The following is an 18,258-nucleotide window of genomic DNA, read 5'->3' as shown; positions in this document are numbered from 1 at the left end:
TGTGTGTATGTGTATATGCGCAGAACAAGATGAACCCGCGACAGTCGGTTTATGTTACCGGAAGAATGACCCGGATTTATAACTGGCCACGGACTGTCACTCCTAAAAACTTTAATGGGAAATGTTTAAGCTGTTGCAACAACAACAACGAAATCTTAGCTTAAGTCAGGAGCGAATCGATTCAATTGAAGTTTGTTATGTAACGTGAAAGTTCAGGTATAAGTACGGAAATATCCTGCAAAAACGAAAAATTAAAAAGTTAATTCATTTACAAATTAGTTTCCAATTATTTCACAAATTTACCTCTAAGTCATTTTCTGGTCCACTCTCATCTGTTGTGTCTAAATCACTAGTCTCTATACTATTCTCCCAATCGGAGTTTGCATCACCCTCGTCATCCTCATCGTCCTCACTCTGCTCGTTGCCGCGCATTGTCAAACGTTGCTGCTCCGCTCCGTCCAGCCGTTCTTCGCACTGCACATGCAAATGTTCCTGTAAAAAGAAATTAAAATAAACAATTTTTAACATAAACCATTTCCACTTGTAGTCTTCCCTGCTAAAACTCACCCTCAGTTGTCGGCGTGCCTCTTCCTCATCGCAAATTGGATTCTCACTGAGATTGAGCAAGCGCACAAAACGTGTGCTGAAGAGATCTTCCGTCGCCGGCATTGTCTCTATGCGATTATTATTCAGAAATACGTATTGCAGCTTACGCATATGTCGCAGACAAGCGGGTACGCTGGTGAGGTGATTATTTTTGAAATTCAAATGTACCAATTTGACGAGTGTGTCCATTGTGGTGGGTACATTAGTCAATTCATTCGATTCAAATGTCAGCCAACGCAGATTCGTTAGCTGGCCCATACTGTCCGGTAAATGTTTCAGTTTATTGCCACGTGCTCCCATCGTCTCCAGCCGGTAGCAGTTGCCGATCTCTTCGGGAATTTCCAGAAGGCCCGTATTATTGCACCAAAATGTTTCCAATTGTGTAAGATTACCAATTTCTGGTGGCAGTTTAGCTATTTGATTACAACTAAGATTAAGTATACGCAGGTTTGTCAACTGGCAAATAATCATGGGAAAAGCATCGAGTCGATTGTAGTCCAAAGTTAATACCTGCAGGCGTGACAAATTGGCAATAATGGGTGGCAACTGTAAGAAGAAAGAAGATGAATATTAGGAATAATTAAAAATAAAGTAATCCAATAAAGTACAGAAAATAATTCTATATGTAGTAGAACGGCATGGGTTTCATTAAAGCCATAAGCAGAGCCATGTTCAATCTAAAGGCTGAAGAATATCCCCCTATGGCGAACTCTACTTCAGGGGGGATTCCCATTTCAAACGCCAAAAAATACGGTTTTTTACGAATTTTTATTGGGAAAACTATCAGTTGAATCTTTTGGAAAATTTACAGCCATATTTATTATGCATTATATAAAATCAATTTAAATTTTTGGTCGATTTTCTGGAAAATTGTGGCTTTGACAACGCTCGAGGTGAAATTTCTATGAAAATTCCTGGTCGCTGGCTGCCACAATAACTCAGCTCCAGGTTGTCTGAAAGGAAAAATTCAAATGGCATTTTACTCCTTATGAATACTCGTATAGTTTCAGTATGAGCTATTGAAATATTTTTTTTTCGAAAATTAATATAACTGCGAGGGTTGAAAGACAAAGTTTGTTTTGTTCACACATTTTTTCCTCGGATTTTTATTTATAAAAAAAAGTCATGCATGTATCTTATTTTCCGTAGTTTATGATAGAGACAGATATTATTTCGAGATTCGTGTCAAAATTGACAGCAATCGACCGAATAGTTCTCGAGATATCATGGCGGCCGTATAGAAAAATGCTGTTTTGAGAAAAACGCATTCAAATATTTATCTGAAAAAAGGTATATATTTAAGACCCACAGCATTTTCGTGTTAATCAGCTATTCCAGGACCATATAGTATTCCCCCTTCCTCTTCAAAAAATTGATTTTGTACCATTTACTGACCCCGACGTAAAATTCGAGCTTCTTCCGTTGCATTAAGGCTCGGCTATTGCTCGCGCGCTTTCTCAGTATTATGGAGCGCGCCGAGTTCATTGATCACGCATAACTTCGTCAATTTAACGAATTTTGTCATGAAATTTTGCACAGAGATCTTTGAAAGTATAATAAACAAGAATCGGTCAAAAAAAAAATCGATTTTTTTAAGCCGGGGAATGGGAATCCCCCCTTCAGTAATGCGCAATTTCTGGGATGGATGCGGCCATCTTATGACATTTCGGACCTTGAGACACAAATGGGGTGGATCGAGAGTTGTTTCACACCTAGTGATTTGCGATTAATGACGGCAAAAGCCTCTACAGGAGCGGTTAGTAATTGCATAGAAATTAAAAAAAATTTTTTTTTTCTGTATATTCCATTATTTATGGTATCGAGATTTCATTTATGTAGCTGCCTCTGTTAGCTTCGCAGTAGCGCAACCTGTTAACCCAGTTTTTCAATGCCTTTGTGGCGCTTTCTGGTTTTAGCTCACGAATGGTTTGTTCGATAATTGTAATAAGAGCCTGAATCGTTAATGGATTATTCGCATAAAATCAGTTCTCCATGACACCCCATAAAAAAGTTGAACGGCAGCAAATCACAGCTCCGACGAGGCCATTTGACATAGCCGAGACGGCTGATAGCATGTTGTGGCATGCGTTGTGTGGCACGGCGCGCCATCCTGCTACTGTCTTACATTTTCGGCTACAAAAAATCGTTTGTAGTGCCTCTGTAGCGCTCACCATTGGCCAAATGGGTCAATGATGACACCGAACCAAACTGTCTGAGGATGCATTGGTTTTGTAATGAACACGGGCGTGTTTTCCAATCTCCAGATGCGGCAGTTTTGAATAGACGCCGAGTTGAACACGCGTTTCGTCAATATTTTGTATATGAATTAACGCGTTAATGTCGTTTTTTTGGCTTGGCTAAAATGTTATATTTCGAACAAGTTAATATTTGTTGAAATAGAAAATTGCAAGTCGTTCTCTTTTACAGCGTCTTTAGGTGTTCCACAAGGTAGTAATCATGTCCAATTTTATTCATTCTTTATATTAATGACATTGGTTGCTATTTCAAAAATTCGAAATTTCTACTTTATGGAGATAATTTGAAGTTCTTTCTTAATATAACCTGTCAGACCGACATTCATCTCTTGCACTTTTGTCGATTGAAGTCGCAGGAATAAACTATCGTTGAGTATTAACAAATGGACTCATATATTTATTTCTAGATCTTTTGAGGTTCGGTAATCGTGTTATATTGTCTCTAAACCCCAAGTTATTTCAGTAAACAATTTGATTGATCTTGGAGTTGTGCTGAATAAACGTCTTACGTTCAAAACTCATGTATGTTATGTCCTTCCAAAGGTTCACAGTTAACTAGAATTTTTGAACCGCTACTGAAAGGATTTCAAAGATCCGAATACCAGAAAGTTTCTCTACAACTCTTTAATTCGTTCAAAATCCCTCTATTATGCGGAATCCGACCTATAATTGCCGTGCTACTAGAATAGCAAGTGTGCAAGGGAGAAGAGCAACTTCCTTCTTCCCTCACGCTGTATCTTAATTAGTTTAAAGACATTTGAAAACAGAGGATATTCCAGTCTCTTATGTTTGTTTAATATGTAATCAGTGGTTCCATTGACTGTTCTAAACTTCTCGAGCTGATCAGTTTTAATATACCCAACAAACCTCTTCGTGTTCATAATCCATTTTATTTCCATGTGCCATGTTTCCAACAGCCATTTAACTTTCTCATGCTCTATCGCCGCTCTGAACTGTTAGTTTCAATAGCCGTTTAATGGGAGATGTTACCAGAGAATGTTAATGAAATTCTCTGATGTTATTAACATTTACATTTTATTACATTTACATTTTTCTGTAAGACATACCGGTCATGTCATAGACTAAATGAAACGAAATAGAACTGAAATATAATATATAAGTACTTTTAAGTCTTACGTTTAAGTATAAGCTTCACTTTGTACATCTGGTTTGTAAGATTTAATAAAATAAAATGAAGATGAAATGAAATTCATGAACCAAACTTAATAATCAAAATAGCTGTCTTTGCTCCCTTTTTTCATAGCCGGCCTTTGAAACATAAATATTACTTTTTAGTTAAACTTTTATTATTTTTATATAGAGCTGAAATTTTACGCACTGAAGAATGTAATACTTCATTTCAATAAATTTTAAAATTCTTTAAGTATGTTATTATAGTTTCGAGTAAAATAATCTTGGGAAATTGCACAATTGATTAAGCGAACAATTGATTACTCAACTTAGTCAAATAATCTCATAAAATATTTTTATTATGTAATAAATCATAGACAAATTTGAATGCCAAATTCTTTAAGCACATGCCACTATTGTGCCTCTGTATTTTGTTTGTATTTTTAATTGTCTAAAAATATTACTTATCAAGATAATGTTCCAATAAGGCCCGCAAATGAGGGTATGGGGATTTTCAATATGGACAAACGAGTTTTGTAAAGGGCGGCGCAAAATTAATCGGGTGGCGCAAAACTAACCATTCAACTTTTTACTAAAAAAAAATTATTTTGAATGACGGAAATCTTTATTTCGACCCTTACGTGCTCCATTGCTTGTCTGTTTATATGCTGCAGCTGTCTAGCTCACAAGTGTCAAATATGATTGCCGTAGGACGATATTTGCAAATATTATAAATCTTTCCATAATTGATTAATTTTGCGCCACCTGTTATTTAAATTAAACTCAAATAATTCAGACATTAAGCTGAAATTTAAGGGGTTACATACGTCCAAAATTTTCAAAAAATCGATTTTTTTCGATATTGCGAAAGTAGGTATAGTATCTTACGAATATACGGTGAAATATTAATGCGGAAATTCCCAATATTATAGCTTCTACAGCCCATTAACTAGGTAGAGAGCGGTCCGCGCGCTCCTCTACCTCAAATTTTAAACTCGTTTTCCTCGAAACTACATACTTTTTCCGGCACGGTCTGCATGATAACTCATAGAGTTTTGAATATTTTTTGATGCGATTTTTTTTTTAATATTCGAAAGTGTTTTCTCTATAGATTAGATTTTTGATAGTTTTATTAAAAAACTTATAAACATAATTAAAGTGTGACATTTATGACGTAAAACGTCTACTTTTTTTAAAATGCTGTAAATTGCAAAATTTTTCGAAATTTAAAAAAATTTTCGAAAATTAAAAAACTGACTGATTTTTTATATATAATACTAATTTTTGTAAAGAAAAGTTAAAATAAATTTTTTTATAAAGTGTAAGTACTAATAAACAATGTATAAAATTGGTCTATTGTTATCCCTTCTAAAAACAGTTTTTTTAGCGCATTTTTGGCGCTGCTGGACGTATGTAACCCCTTAATTCAGGTGTAGTACACATGCCGAATTGAAGTATGGAATTCGATATCGGCGGGCAACGACAAACCTCCGAGTGCATTTCTGCCACGAAAGAGCCTTTCATAAAAACTATCTGCTGTTTGGAGGCAGCATAAAACTGGAACATTTCTGGAACAACATCAAGACGCACATCACAAATAGGAACAGAAGCCCAGCCAAATACCCAACAAATCTTTACATACATATATAAGTTGTATCTAATTTGATTCGCTCTGTACGTTCACCACTAGACTTTTGCAGCGTTCGATTCTTTGGCTCTATCTACTGCAAAATTGGATATTAGTAGTGATTATTGGCTTGTGCAGAGCAACGATCCGAAATATTCCACGTAATAATTGAAGAAAGGTTGATATACCACGTCAAAAAGTACGTGAGTGCAGACCTTATTCCCATCGAGCACCTGGAGACCAAGTTACGTGAGCGCCATGTAAATAGTAAAAATTAGGTTAAGGTAGCTCTTCAGGATATATGGGAAAATATACCACTCGAAAAACAGGCGCTACAAAACACTTAGTACATTCTATGACAAGAAGACTGCCAGCCAAGAGTAGCGACACAAAGTATTCACTAATTATTGCATTATTTTCAATGAATAGATATTGAGCGTGTTTTTTTGTCCTCGAAAAGAGGATGTTTTTGTATATATTATATGTATATACAGACTATTTATTTTTTTTAACTCTTCAGTTTTGGGTAATAAAATGAATTTTTGCAAATTGTTTCTACTTATTGAATAAAACTAGTTGTATTTAGTTACTTTCAACTTTCATTTTTAAATAGTTTTAGCGATAATGCATGTCAAAGACAAACACATTTGGTTTTGCTTTTTTTTTTATTTTTCTTTGGGTTGGTTAAGTACACAATTATCGTTATCAAATGGCATGCAAATAAGCATTTAGTTATCATGTATGTATGCATAACACGTGGGCTGAAAATTCCCGCGTCTAACAATGGCAATGGTAATTGTTGTACGGGTTAAGCTAAGGCCTTAATGCGCTGCGATCAGATTGATCTATTGTACGCACCTAATTACTTAATTATAATTATTTAGTATACCGAGGAATCGAACCAGCTCCTTAGGGGAAAGCAATTGTAGGTATTCCTCCTCTAGTAGGTACGAGCCCAGGATTATATGTCTCCTATGTCCTAATGCCTCGCAGTTGGTGATTAAGTGTTACATAGACTCCTCTTCATCACAGCAGAACCTACATGATCTTGTACTAGATAATCCTATTGTGTTAAAGTGGCCGTAATAAAACAGGCAAAGTGACCTGTAAGTGCTCCACTGAGTAATCTGAGGCCCTTTTTATCTAGGGTTAGAGCAGATTTTGCTCTGTTGGCATTGAAGTTCAAAAACTTTTTCGAGTGATTAAGGCCGCTTGTGCCGTTCCAGTGTTTCCTGATTTTAGTTTGGATCCATTTTTTGGTTCCCTGTTTTATATTATTTTTGTTAAAGCCGAAAAATGGGGTTGGTCCAATAAATAGCCCTTCTCCCCTTTTTTGGCATCTAACAAAAAACACAGTTTCTTTTTTGGTGTTCAAAATTAACTTTATTCATCAACGTAATTTCCATTAATATTAACGCAATCATTCCAGCGCGGCTCTAACATTTAAATACCACTTTTGTAGAACGATTTGTCTTTAGCCTCAAAGTAGGCCTCAGTTTCAGCGATAACCTCTTCATTCGAGCGAAATTTCTTACCGACGAGCATTTTTTTTTTTGGTCTTTTAACAGCAGCCAATAACAATCACTGGAAGCCAATAACAGTTACTGGGAGCCAAATCTGGCGAACCAGGTGGATGTGAGAGCAATTCGAAGTTCAATTCATGTAGTTTTCCCATTTTTTTGATTGACTTATGACACAATGCGTTGTCTTGATGAAAAACAAAAAGTGAGCAATCGTGGCACTCACTTTGAACAGAGCTTTCTCATAGTCAAATGCTCATGCAATATAAAGCCACCACGATTTTTGATATCTTTACGATGTCAGCTAACTCACGCAACTTCACTTTTCGTTCATTCAAAACGATTTTGTGGATTTATTTGATGTTTTCTGGTGTTACCGTCTCCACTGGACGTCCACTGCGCTGTGCATCATCGGTGTCTCTACGGCCACGTTTGAAGTCAGCAAACCATCGTTTTATTTTTGTTTTCTTATCGATGAGTCCCCAGAATACTTTTCAAGCAATCGCTTCGTTTAAACGGTATTTATCCCCATTAAAAACCAATGTAAAATTAAAACACGAAATTCCTTTTGATCCATTGTTTCGAAAATAACAAAAGTATCGTCACTCTTACCACAATAACTCAGGAACTAATAATAGAATATCATGAAATTTTAAAAGCTGTAATTTTAAGGTTAGTACTAACTGAAAAAGAGGTGAATGCAATAACACTAGTGCCATCTATGTGTTAGATCCCGCACTTTTCAGCCCATGTGTTATGTAGCAAGAGGATTTATGTTTGCACTTAATAATCAATTCATCTCACTTTCAATTTTTTTTATTCGAAAAGCATATCAGCGTTTTCCATTAATCACAGACTAATATTTTATTTATGACCGTCTAGGAACGAAAAAAACTGTTTCTTAGTCAAGGGCAATGCAAAAAGTGAAATTTTCGTCTGATGTTTGAAAGGAATGGGAGTCTAAGGACAGACTTAGTTTCTACTCCACTTTGTGATGTACGCCGTGATGTTATCCCACAAATAGAGGAACCTTCACTTTTTTTACCGTCTTAAATGGCAAATAGCTTTTATGAGAATTTTTTCACTCCAGCAACGCATTTCCTATTGCTCGCACGAGGATAGGTCACTGAGGGCAGAATGGTAATTGGCTGTCTAGGTCATATTATTACAAGGTGGCGCAAAATTATTCACCCAATCGGAAGTTGTGTATTTTTTGCAAATGGCATCGTGCGTCAATCATATTTGACAGTTGTGAACTAGACAGCTGCAGTATACAAACAGACAAGTATTAGATCGCGTAAAGGTCGAAATAAAGATTTCCATCGCTCAAAAACATTTTGGAATATGTTTTAGCAATAGAAATGGAAGCAGTCTTGGAAGAAAATTTGCCGTCAGGTGGCGCTGGAGTCGAGTTATAACTAAAATGCGTATTTATGGGCCTATTTGACTCATATTTGGAATACGTATTGCTAATATTAATAGAAATAATTTGGTTGAAACTTTAATTGCTAGGTGGCGCTCTAGTTGAGTTACAACTAAAATGCGTATTTATCTGCCGATTTGACTCATATTCGGAACGCATATTAGTAATAACAAAGGAAACTATATAGAAAATTTAGCGGCTAGGTGGCGCTGGAGTCGAATCATAAATAAAATGCGTATTTAAATCTCTAAAGGTATTTCTCTTAAAACTATATAACTGACCTTTCATAACGTTCATAACTGACTTTTAAATTCATAGTCAACATAGTGCAACATAGACAGCTTTGGTTTTAATTTTTTTTTTTGCAATACTTGGGTGTGCATCGATACAGGCGCAATTCGCTTGGCTTTTTTTCAACTTGATCACTCGTGTTCTCGCGTTGGAAAATCGTCAAGTTTGTTCATCTATAGACCTCAGGAATTAACGAAAAAAAAGAAAGCGTCTGCCGGGTCTGCTAGTAAACAATAAATACCGTCAAGTTTGCGTGCTAAATATTGGCAATTTTACTAATTTTTTTTATTTGAAAACAGGTGTACTGTATCGAAAAATAACACCCGTTAGCTTGAACGATGGCTAATTCCCATGAATAGTGTGATGTGGTTATTTCTTAATAAATGAGACACGACTGTGATATTTTTAGAAAAATGAGTAAAAATCGAAAGTTGTAACAACTGGCTGACTGAAAATTTTCACACATAAATGGGGTTTTCCGCTGTATAATGGGCCTTAGTGCTAAGGAAGCAATTCTTTACAAGTAAACTGGCATTAAAAGTTACCCAAACAACCGCTAGAAAATGTTGGGATTAAAAAATATTATTTAACAGTGGACAAGTTACAATGAAAATCCTGTTACGGAATAATAAATTTGCTATAAGTAGCTGAGTTGCAAGCCAAATATTGCTAAATGTAATGTATCGTTTATCTGTAATGGCTTCGGATATTTGTACTATATAATAAACGAGAATTGTCATCGAATACAACTCAGTTTTAATTATCCATTAATTACTTATTCTTTTGTATTTTCTATAATGATTTGATTTATATGATTTCCTATTTCCGTTCCATTGCTTTCCGTTCAAATTCCATTTCACTGTAAGCAGCTGACCGTGACCTTCTCAACAAAATGGCAGCCAAATGGTAGCCAAATGCAGCCAATATTTCTTTATATGCGTATACACACGCCCAGCCTACCCTGTATGAAAATTTTTAGTAGCTCAAACCCAAGGCGCATTTATTAAAGGTGGAGGCACTAGACCAACAACAATGTTTTGTACGTTTGATAGTCACGGTAAAGCATTGGAAAGTAGAAAACATAAATTAATTCGCCAATCAGCCAATCAGCTGATTTACCAACACCACCTTTAATAGATTCACCTTGCTCAAACCTCTTTTACACTTAAACAAATTTGTCAAAAAACAATGGTCTAATCTTAGTCTACAAATCTGAATGGCAGAATATGTAGAAGAAAAATTTGCTCGTTAAAAAGCCAAAGTAAAAAAGCATAATCGTTGAAAAATTACTCTTTAAATATTGATTATTTGTTAATTTGTTATTTTTTCGGGGCCACCGATCGTAGAAATGCGCATATCTCTCATTCATATTGACTAAAGAATAATATCACTGTTGTGCTAACTATTAAGAAATAATATTAAAGTAAGCCTTTGCGTGAGCAATGGAGCAATCCAGGAGGCATGCAGGGAGGTTTGACGGATATTTTCTTTACCGATGGGTCTAAGACTGAAATAGGGTCTGGAGCCGGATGGTACTTAAACGATAGTAATAAGTATCACTACGCTATGGGGGGAATGGCAACTGTTTTCCAAACAGAAGTTTTTGCCATCCTAAAAGTAGCTGAATGGATAATCGAGAGGAGATGGAGCGGGAAACAGATTGGAGTCTCCAGTGACAGTCAGGTTGCATTGAAGGCCCTGGAGAACGCGAAGCAAACCTCAAAGATTGTTCAAGAATGTAAGAAGAAGCTTAATTCTGTCGCAAGACAAAACAGGCTTGTACTTATATGGGTTCCGGGACACTCCGGTGTTCAAGGAAACGAAATTGCGGACGAATTGGCCAACCGTGGATCAGCGGTGCCCCCACAGGGACCAGAGCCAATAATCGGAATCAGTCCCGCAGGAATCAAGAACTGGATCAACGATTATGTAAGCAATCTACATAAAGAGCGATGGTCCGGTCTAGAACGCTGCAGAACTGCAAAGTGTTTTGTGACAAGTCCGAACAGAAAACTGTCAAACTTTCTACTAAAACTTAGAAGGAAAGACATTCGGTTGATGGTCGGCATCATTACAGGACACAACCCATGGGGTCAGCATATGACCACCATTGGAATCATCGAGGACCCGGTATGCCTGTCATGCTTGGAGGAGGCGGATAGCACTGAGCACTTTCTCTGTGAGTGTCCTGCCTTTGCTAGAGCGCGACTACGAGTATTGGGTTCCGATGTCATGAGAATGAGTAATATTCGTTCTCTAAAACTGGAGGATATTTACAGATTTGCCAAAGAATCTGGAAAATTCTCACAGGACTAACTATCTCTACCTCTGTCTCTATTCTTTCCTATCTCTTTCTATGATACTTTTCTCCCTCCCTCCTTGACTATCTACCCCCTTCCCAGAGCTTTAAATACAATGGGCTTTTTAGCCTGAGTGGTTTAGGAGCCACCAAATCTCCTGGTGCTCCTTGGCTCGACCTTTTCAAATTCATTCAAATTTAAGCCTTTAGCCGGATATAAGCCAGAATCGTTGCGGTAGCACAGAATTGTCTATCCCATGAAGATCAAAGATCTGTCATTGGCTGTGGTGCCTACAAAAATATAGAGATTTCTCTGTAGATTTGTAGAGTGCATCTTAAATTATTCATATAAAATGTAGATATCTGTAAATTTTGGCCGCTGGCCCATTTATTTGCGACTATTTCTATACCAAAAATACATTCGCATATTTCCAATTCACTGGCAAGAAGTGAAAGTTATTAAAAAAATTAATTATTACGACCTTGAACGAATAGTCGTTATAACAAATTGAACTGAGAGAACAAGTTATCACAGGCCTTTGGAATTACAGAAAATGTGATCAATTGACACCTCTTTATCTCTTGAGAACATAATATTTATATAATATAAATGGTGGAGCAAATATTTTTCCACTTTTTGGCTATTCGCCTCCTTCTTCTAATGGGAATATTCAGAGTTTCGAATAGTTCAATTTTTTTTAATATAGTAAAATGATGATAAACATAATCGGATGTCAGGGATTTCCAACAATATGGCAGTTTAAGGTTGAAGGTATAAAAAGAAAGAAAAACTCTTAAGGAACTAACTGAGTGAAATGGCTATTAGTTAGGATGCAATGAACATATGGAAAGAATAATGGTGTGACAAATATGAAAAGGGTGCGAAGATAAATTGTGGCACATTATACACACAGTGCTGCAGTGTTCAAAGTATCTAAGCACACAAAGGAAAGAAGCACAAATGAGTAAAACTATGATTTTTTAATTTTGAAGCGATATAAAGATTTATTTTGACAATTAACTATGTCACGTGACTCTATCACAATATCTAAGTTAAGGAAGATACTCCAGTTGGTTTATTTTCAGTTGCACCAAAGCTTAAGCATTCTTGTACTAGGTGTCCGATATTGTTCCTGACCGATAGAGTTCCTTGAAGTAGACATCGGACTTACGTTGTTCTGAAGTGCGGGATAGCCGAGGCGATTTGTGCGAGGTTTTTACTTGGTTAGCCAGCGTTCGAAGCCAGTTGTAAGCATGAGACAGCAAATGGCAAACAAGTTTTTCCTAATTGCGGTCGCCTCCGAGTGTATTTCCGCCTTGAAAAAGCATCTCAAAACTTAATTTACGGCACCGAGGCGGTATATAACTGTGTAACAACAAACATCAAGATGTCACAAATTGAAGGGGAAGCTGGTCCAATCACTTAGGAAACGATATACGCGCCAATAACACTGTTCGGAGGGGAAAATGGATAGTGGAGGTGTGAATGTATGAAACCAGAAAAAGTGAACATCTCGTAAGTTAGATATGATTTTATAAATTTTTTCATGTCTTGCACCCAATCCCCCCACTCGCGCCGTTTTTATTAAAAATAAATTGCAGATTCAAATTCCTTGTGGCAAAAATATTTTCATTAAAATCAAACTTATTTTTTCAAACTACGACTACCAACTTCAAAATTAAAAAAACGCTTAAAATTAACAAACTGAGTTGACTCAGAAATTACTTTTCAAAAAACTTTCAGGAAAACTCGATTTCATCCATTACCCAGAGAAAAATCCGAAAATGTTTATGGTCTATAAAGATATTGCGTATTTCTACACATAAGGAGTTAAGCTTAGTCAGAGGCCCGAAAAAATTACGATTTTCCATAATTTTTTTTTCCAGTCAGTTGCTTTATTTTACAAAAATAAAAATATAGCATTAACATCATGTTTCGATTTGACTTTAGCACAATTTCAATAAAAAAATTAACAATTGTAAAAGTTATCGCTATTTGTGTGGAGCCCATTTCTCCAGAATTTCCTTACGGTGATCATCACAACTGCTTGGAGATTCATTTAAAATCAATCGGACAAGAGAAATTAGTTATATTAATAGATAATCTTGTGCATGATAGAGCTTGTTTTCAAATAAGAAATATTTTTCAGATTTTTGAGAAAAAAACCGACAATTAATTGTTAAAAAAAACGAAATTTTGAGTAAAATCGTTCGATTAGGCACGAGTTTTTTATGTTTTTCGAGAGCAGTATAAATTTTATTGAAATCTACCAAGCGGTTTTTAAGTTACAGTGAACACCAATTCAAAAAACATAGTTTTGAGAGAAACGCATTTAAAGTTGCTATCGATTACCGAGTTACTTGTTGAATAATACGAAGTATTTGTCGGATTCCCTTGAAATTTTCACACAATATTTTTCAGATATTATTATATACTTTAAGGAAATGCAAAAAAATAAAAAATTTTGAAAATTCTGACTACCCCTAACCTAATAAACAAATTTCATTCATTAGTCATGTGGAGGGAATTCACAACACCGTCAATGAAAAAAATGGTAAAAAATCGACGAAAATTTTCATTCACTTCAACTTTGTTATACATACTAAAATTTGGTGGGCATAAAACTGAGACACAATTTTTTTTTTTTAATTTTTCTTAAAAAGTTGTATACTTTGATTAGTGTGATATTTGAATATGGAAAAACTGTTTATTTATAAAAAAATAATTAAAATTAGGAAAAAGAAGAAAAGTATCCGAAACTGGTCGAAATTTAATGAAAAAATTATTTGAATGAATAAATATTTATTTGACTTACAAAAAAATGTATTTAACACATTATTTTATACTTAAATACACTTTTCGACACAAGTGCTCGTATAACGTCATAACCCGTTCGAATTCCCCACTGGGAACAGATAGACATGCATATCTACATATAATTCATAAACACAAAGACGCTTGCATTTTGGCTGACCTTCACGTTTTCCTATTGTAGCAGTACGCATACGTACCTTGGTCAAATGATTGTGATTCAGGAAGAGTTTCAGCAGAATGGGGCACTTTTCCACCAAATCAGGTACATCAGGCATCTCGAAACGCGACAAATTCAACGTAAACGATTTATTGTCAATTGCGTCCTCGCATATGGCCAAGACGTGATTGTGACGGAAAAACTGATATATCATATTCATGTTGATTACTAATACAATTGGACACAAACGCGATATGCACAATAGAAAATCACCAGCAAAATTTCATATGCTTTTCACGTGGATTTCGATTATGTAAATTAGTGGCAACTTTTATTTTAGCGTTTGTTTTTGGCTTTTTTTAAATAAATTTATTTTGTTTTGCTTCGGCTGTTCACTTTCTATGTAGACAATTTTGACGCACTAAAACTTCTTGTTTTGTTTTTGTTTTTGCATACGGATTACGTTCGAAAAATATTCAAATCACACACGTCTACTTTTTGATGATTTTCATTAATTTTTATTAAAATGTCTCACGACATTCACAGCACACAGTTTTGTAAAAAATACTATGAAAGGAATTCGTATTTTGGATAGGTACGAGCAGATAGCAGGGGCTCGTATTTTTAGCCAACAACGAACTTTGCCGGGTGAAAGCAGTGCAACGGACGACGAAGTAGCTGGTCGATGAAGCACTGACTATGCGAGCATACTAACAACAATTATGCACCGAAATTGGCAAACGAGTGTTCAAATATGTATATATGTATGCATGTATGCATGTATATATGATTTTATGTATGCAGCTACGTTTGTGCCTGCATTATTCTCTTGAGATTGTCGCTTTGCTTTTGATGGCCTACATTTTTACTGTAAATACAAAGCTTTCGGGTTTCCACTACAATTTCCATTCGATTATTTCCACATGCTTTAATTTTACTTGGCAAACACTTAAATTAAATAAATATAGTATGTAATTTCAGAGCGTTTAACACACGCGTTCGTTTCAACTGCTTACACAGGTGTGGTAGCAAGTATGAAATTTCATGGCTCACGTAGGCAGCACAACACAACTCGGCGTTGTGTTTACGTTGCTGCAGCGCCATACGATAGAAATCACATCGACGAGCTACAGTTGCGATAACGAAATGGTATACTAGCATGTACGAGAACTCATTTTGTGCCTTCTAAGAGTATAAATAAGTGCCCTACTAACTCGTAACGCATTGTTGTCGCTAGAGTTAGAGTTGCGTGTTATCTTGAGGTTAACATTAGACAATTGGCAGTCTGTTGAATCACATAGTACATACATGCTGAAAGATTCTCAATACCGCATGCCTATATAACGGTTTTTTGTAACATACTATGTAATAGGAACTGAGATAGTTGTAGAAAGTGGGCGAATCGACACAAGGAGGCTTCGGTTTTTTTTGTGTGGTCTGCTTCTTTGTAGTTGGCTTGTTTGCTTGTTTACATTCTCATTGAAATTTTGACAGTCAAACCACCAAATTGCAAAAACAAAATACAAGTATGTAAATGTTGAGGTAACTCTGACGAAGTCACCTTCTATGAATTCCTCTTGTGTAGACATTTAGGTATTTATGTGCATACCTAAGTCCTCAAAAACATACGAGAAATGGATTTAGCAATGGTTGTGTGTCAATCTTTGTTTAGGGACAGTGAAACTTTGCCGTGACGTAAATGTAGATGAGATGTGGGAGGGAACTAAAAGTACGTTCACATATGAAGTAATTAGCAATAAATCCACAAAATTAATCTACCCGTTCACATATGGCAAATTACCTGCAAAAATGACAATCAGCTGACAATACTGTTTCTTCATAGAAATTGGTTGGTTTAATTGCACAATTAGTTCCTAGTAATAAACAGTTGGAGGAAGTCCGTAAACGACGTTTACTGAGGTTTCAAAAAATTGTGGCAGCAATACACATTCGACATTCGATATTACATTTTACAATAAGTAATAAGAACACACGCTTTTTTCTGTTATATGAATGCAAGGTTAATAATACCTAACAAAAATTTTATTAGAATTATGTCTACAATCCTGTTTTTATTTTGACGTTTCTCTTTACATTCATAAAAATAATTGTATATAACACAGAAAACACAGACTTGTATGTAAAAAAGTATGATAATAATCTAGGATTATATTATAAGCTCAGATTTCGGGAGAGAAATTTGTATGGCTAATCTCGCTTTTTAATTACGGATTGGGAGATAAGCACGAAAAAGTAGATAATCTACTTATATGTGTACGTATAATAAGAAGAGACTGTTGAAATAAGAAAGTTTTGTGCAAAAATTAAAAGTTACGTTATGTGCACAAAAAAGATGATTATAAACAAAAGAATGCAACTAAACTCTACAACTACGTAGACTCAACATCTGTTTTCTTGCAAATTTACTGCGCGTCAAGTATAGGAGCAGCGAAATGTGCAACCTTCTATGCTTTCCCAACCTTGATATTATTTAATCTTTGAAGTCGTACGGCATACTCATAACCCAACTGACCCTTTTCTGTTTTTCTATGAAATAAAAACAGATTACTCACTGAAAACTATTTCATTTAATTAATTTAAAAAAAAATTAAAAAGAACAATTCATCACAAATTAGCTGTGGAAAACACAACTATTAAATAATGCATTAATTTTTAATAAAACAAAATGTCAATATATTAATTTTGAATATCTAATGGTTAATAAAATGTTAATTCATTAATTTTGAAAAAAGAATGCTAATGCAATTTTATATTAAACTATTCAAAATTAATTTTAATTCTAAAAAATTCAAATTTATAATTGTTTTGCTCATTTGCAATATTTTTTCAAAAATGAATGCATACATTTTTTACATTAACATTTACAGAATTTTCGCAACTCGGTTACATACATACATATACATACGTCTCAAAGAGAGCGCAGAGAATCACCTTGGGTAGATTAGGTTATAGTAATAGTTACCTTACAAGACGTGAGATAGGCGTTATTACTCTGGCATAATTGCATACCGCTTATTTACTTCAATAATGTCATAACCTAAAAAAACCTTGTCTAGTTAAGTATGCAGAAATGACCACAAACGCTTCTCAAGGCTCTTTTGAATTTAAGCTCTCAAGCTATATTAAAAAACGTGTTGTTTACCGCTCTCTCGTTTTCCCTCTAGCTCTAGTACGCTCTTAACTCAAGTGCAAGTACACGTGAGCAACGGTATATGCATCACAATTCCTGCCAGTTGTATGTACATATTGTAACTTTGGAAGCTCATAATCTACACGATCGTTATGTATTTATAGGGTGGTCCATATGCATACAAGTTTATGTTTCCTGCTCGAAATATTATTAGTTAGTGGCCTGCCGGTACTAGAGCTCGGTGGCATTGGGACAGTAATTTCCGATGCTTTACAACTTTAAATATAATGGCCGCGGCCTTTCAATTGGAACTCTTTGCAGTACTTGAAGTAACAGATTGGATAATTGGCGAAAAGTAATGAGAACATGAAATCAGGGTCTGCAGTGGTAGCCAAGCTACTTTAAAAGTATTATAAGCCGCTGGCACCTCTTCGAAAACAGTTCAGGAATGTAAATTTAGGCTGAACTGCGTTGCAAGGTGAAATGAGCTTAAACTTGGGGAAACATTGTGTTGCTCAAGGCATTATTCTCTTGAGACTGTCATTTTTCTTTTGATGGCCTTAATTTGTATGATACAAATAATTGGACCAGATCCAATTTTAGGGCCAAACATAGCAGGGGTAGTTGCATACTTCAAGGTTTTCATTAACAAAGCACATGCGAGTACTGACACTTGCAAAACAACCAAGTGTTTTCTGAAGGGCCTGAAAGGGCGATCGCTAAATCCCTTCTCAGACAGAGAAATGAGCTACGAGCCCTATTATCACTAATTATGGGACACAATGCTTGCAACAACATTTGGTCATCATAAGCATCATCGATGATCCACTTTGCGCATCTTGTTTGAAGGATGAGGATAAACATTTTGTATTTGTAGTGTGCTCAATAGACGACACTTCGACCTATAAGATCTACAGGCAGATATCGACGACATTCATCGAGAGACTCGTACCACCTTCTTAAGCTCCCTATCTTCTAATACC

At 35.5% G+C, this 18,258-nt stretch overlaps 1 protein-coding gene across 1 annotated transcript; it reads right to left on the bottom strand.

Annotated features, from left to right (window-relative positions):
- Positions 1-2: 2 nt before the first annotated feature.
- Positions 3-15,370, bottom strand: LOC128865813 (leucine-rich repeat-containing protein 10). Its single transcript, XM_054106172.1, has 4 exons — positions 14,165-15,370; positions 568-1,152; positions 304-492; positions 3-235 (listed from the first exon to the last, which is right to left on the bottom strand). The coding sequence occupies exons 1-4, from the start codon at positions 14,342-14,344 to the stop codon at positions 182-184; spliced, it is 1,008 nt and encodes a 335-aa protein (XP_053962147.1). The 5' UTR covers positions 14,345-15,370; the 3' UTR covers positions 3-181.
- Between the last annotated feature and the right edge of the window lie 2,888 nt (positions 15,371-18,258).

The sequence above is a fragment of the Anastrepha ludens genome, chromosome 6 (genome assembly GCF_028408465.1).
Source record: "Anastrepha ludens isolate Willacy chromosome 6, idAnaLude1.1, whole genome shotgun sequence".
Lineage (NCBI taxonomy): Eukaryota > Metazoa > Arthropoda > Insecta > Diptera > Tephritidae > Anastrepha > Anastrepha ludens.
This window is presented reverse-complemented; position numbering and strand designations above follow the sequence as displayed.

Coding starts and splice junctions, on each gene's coding strand:
- LOC128865813 (XM_054106172.1), bottom strand. CDS start 14,344: ATGAATATGATATATCAGTTTTTCCGTCACAATCACGTCTTGGCCATA. Junction 493..567: donor AGGCACGCCGACAACTGAGG/GTGAGTTTTAGC, acceptor TTCTTTTTACAG/GAACATTTGCATGTGCAGTG. Junction 236..303: donor GACCAGAAAATGACTTAGAG/GTAAATTTGTGA, acceptor TCGTTTTTGCAG/GATATTTCCGTACTTATACC.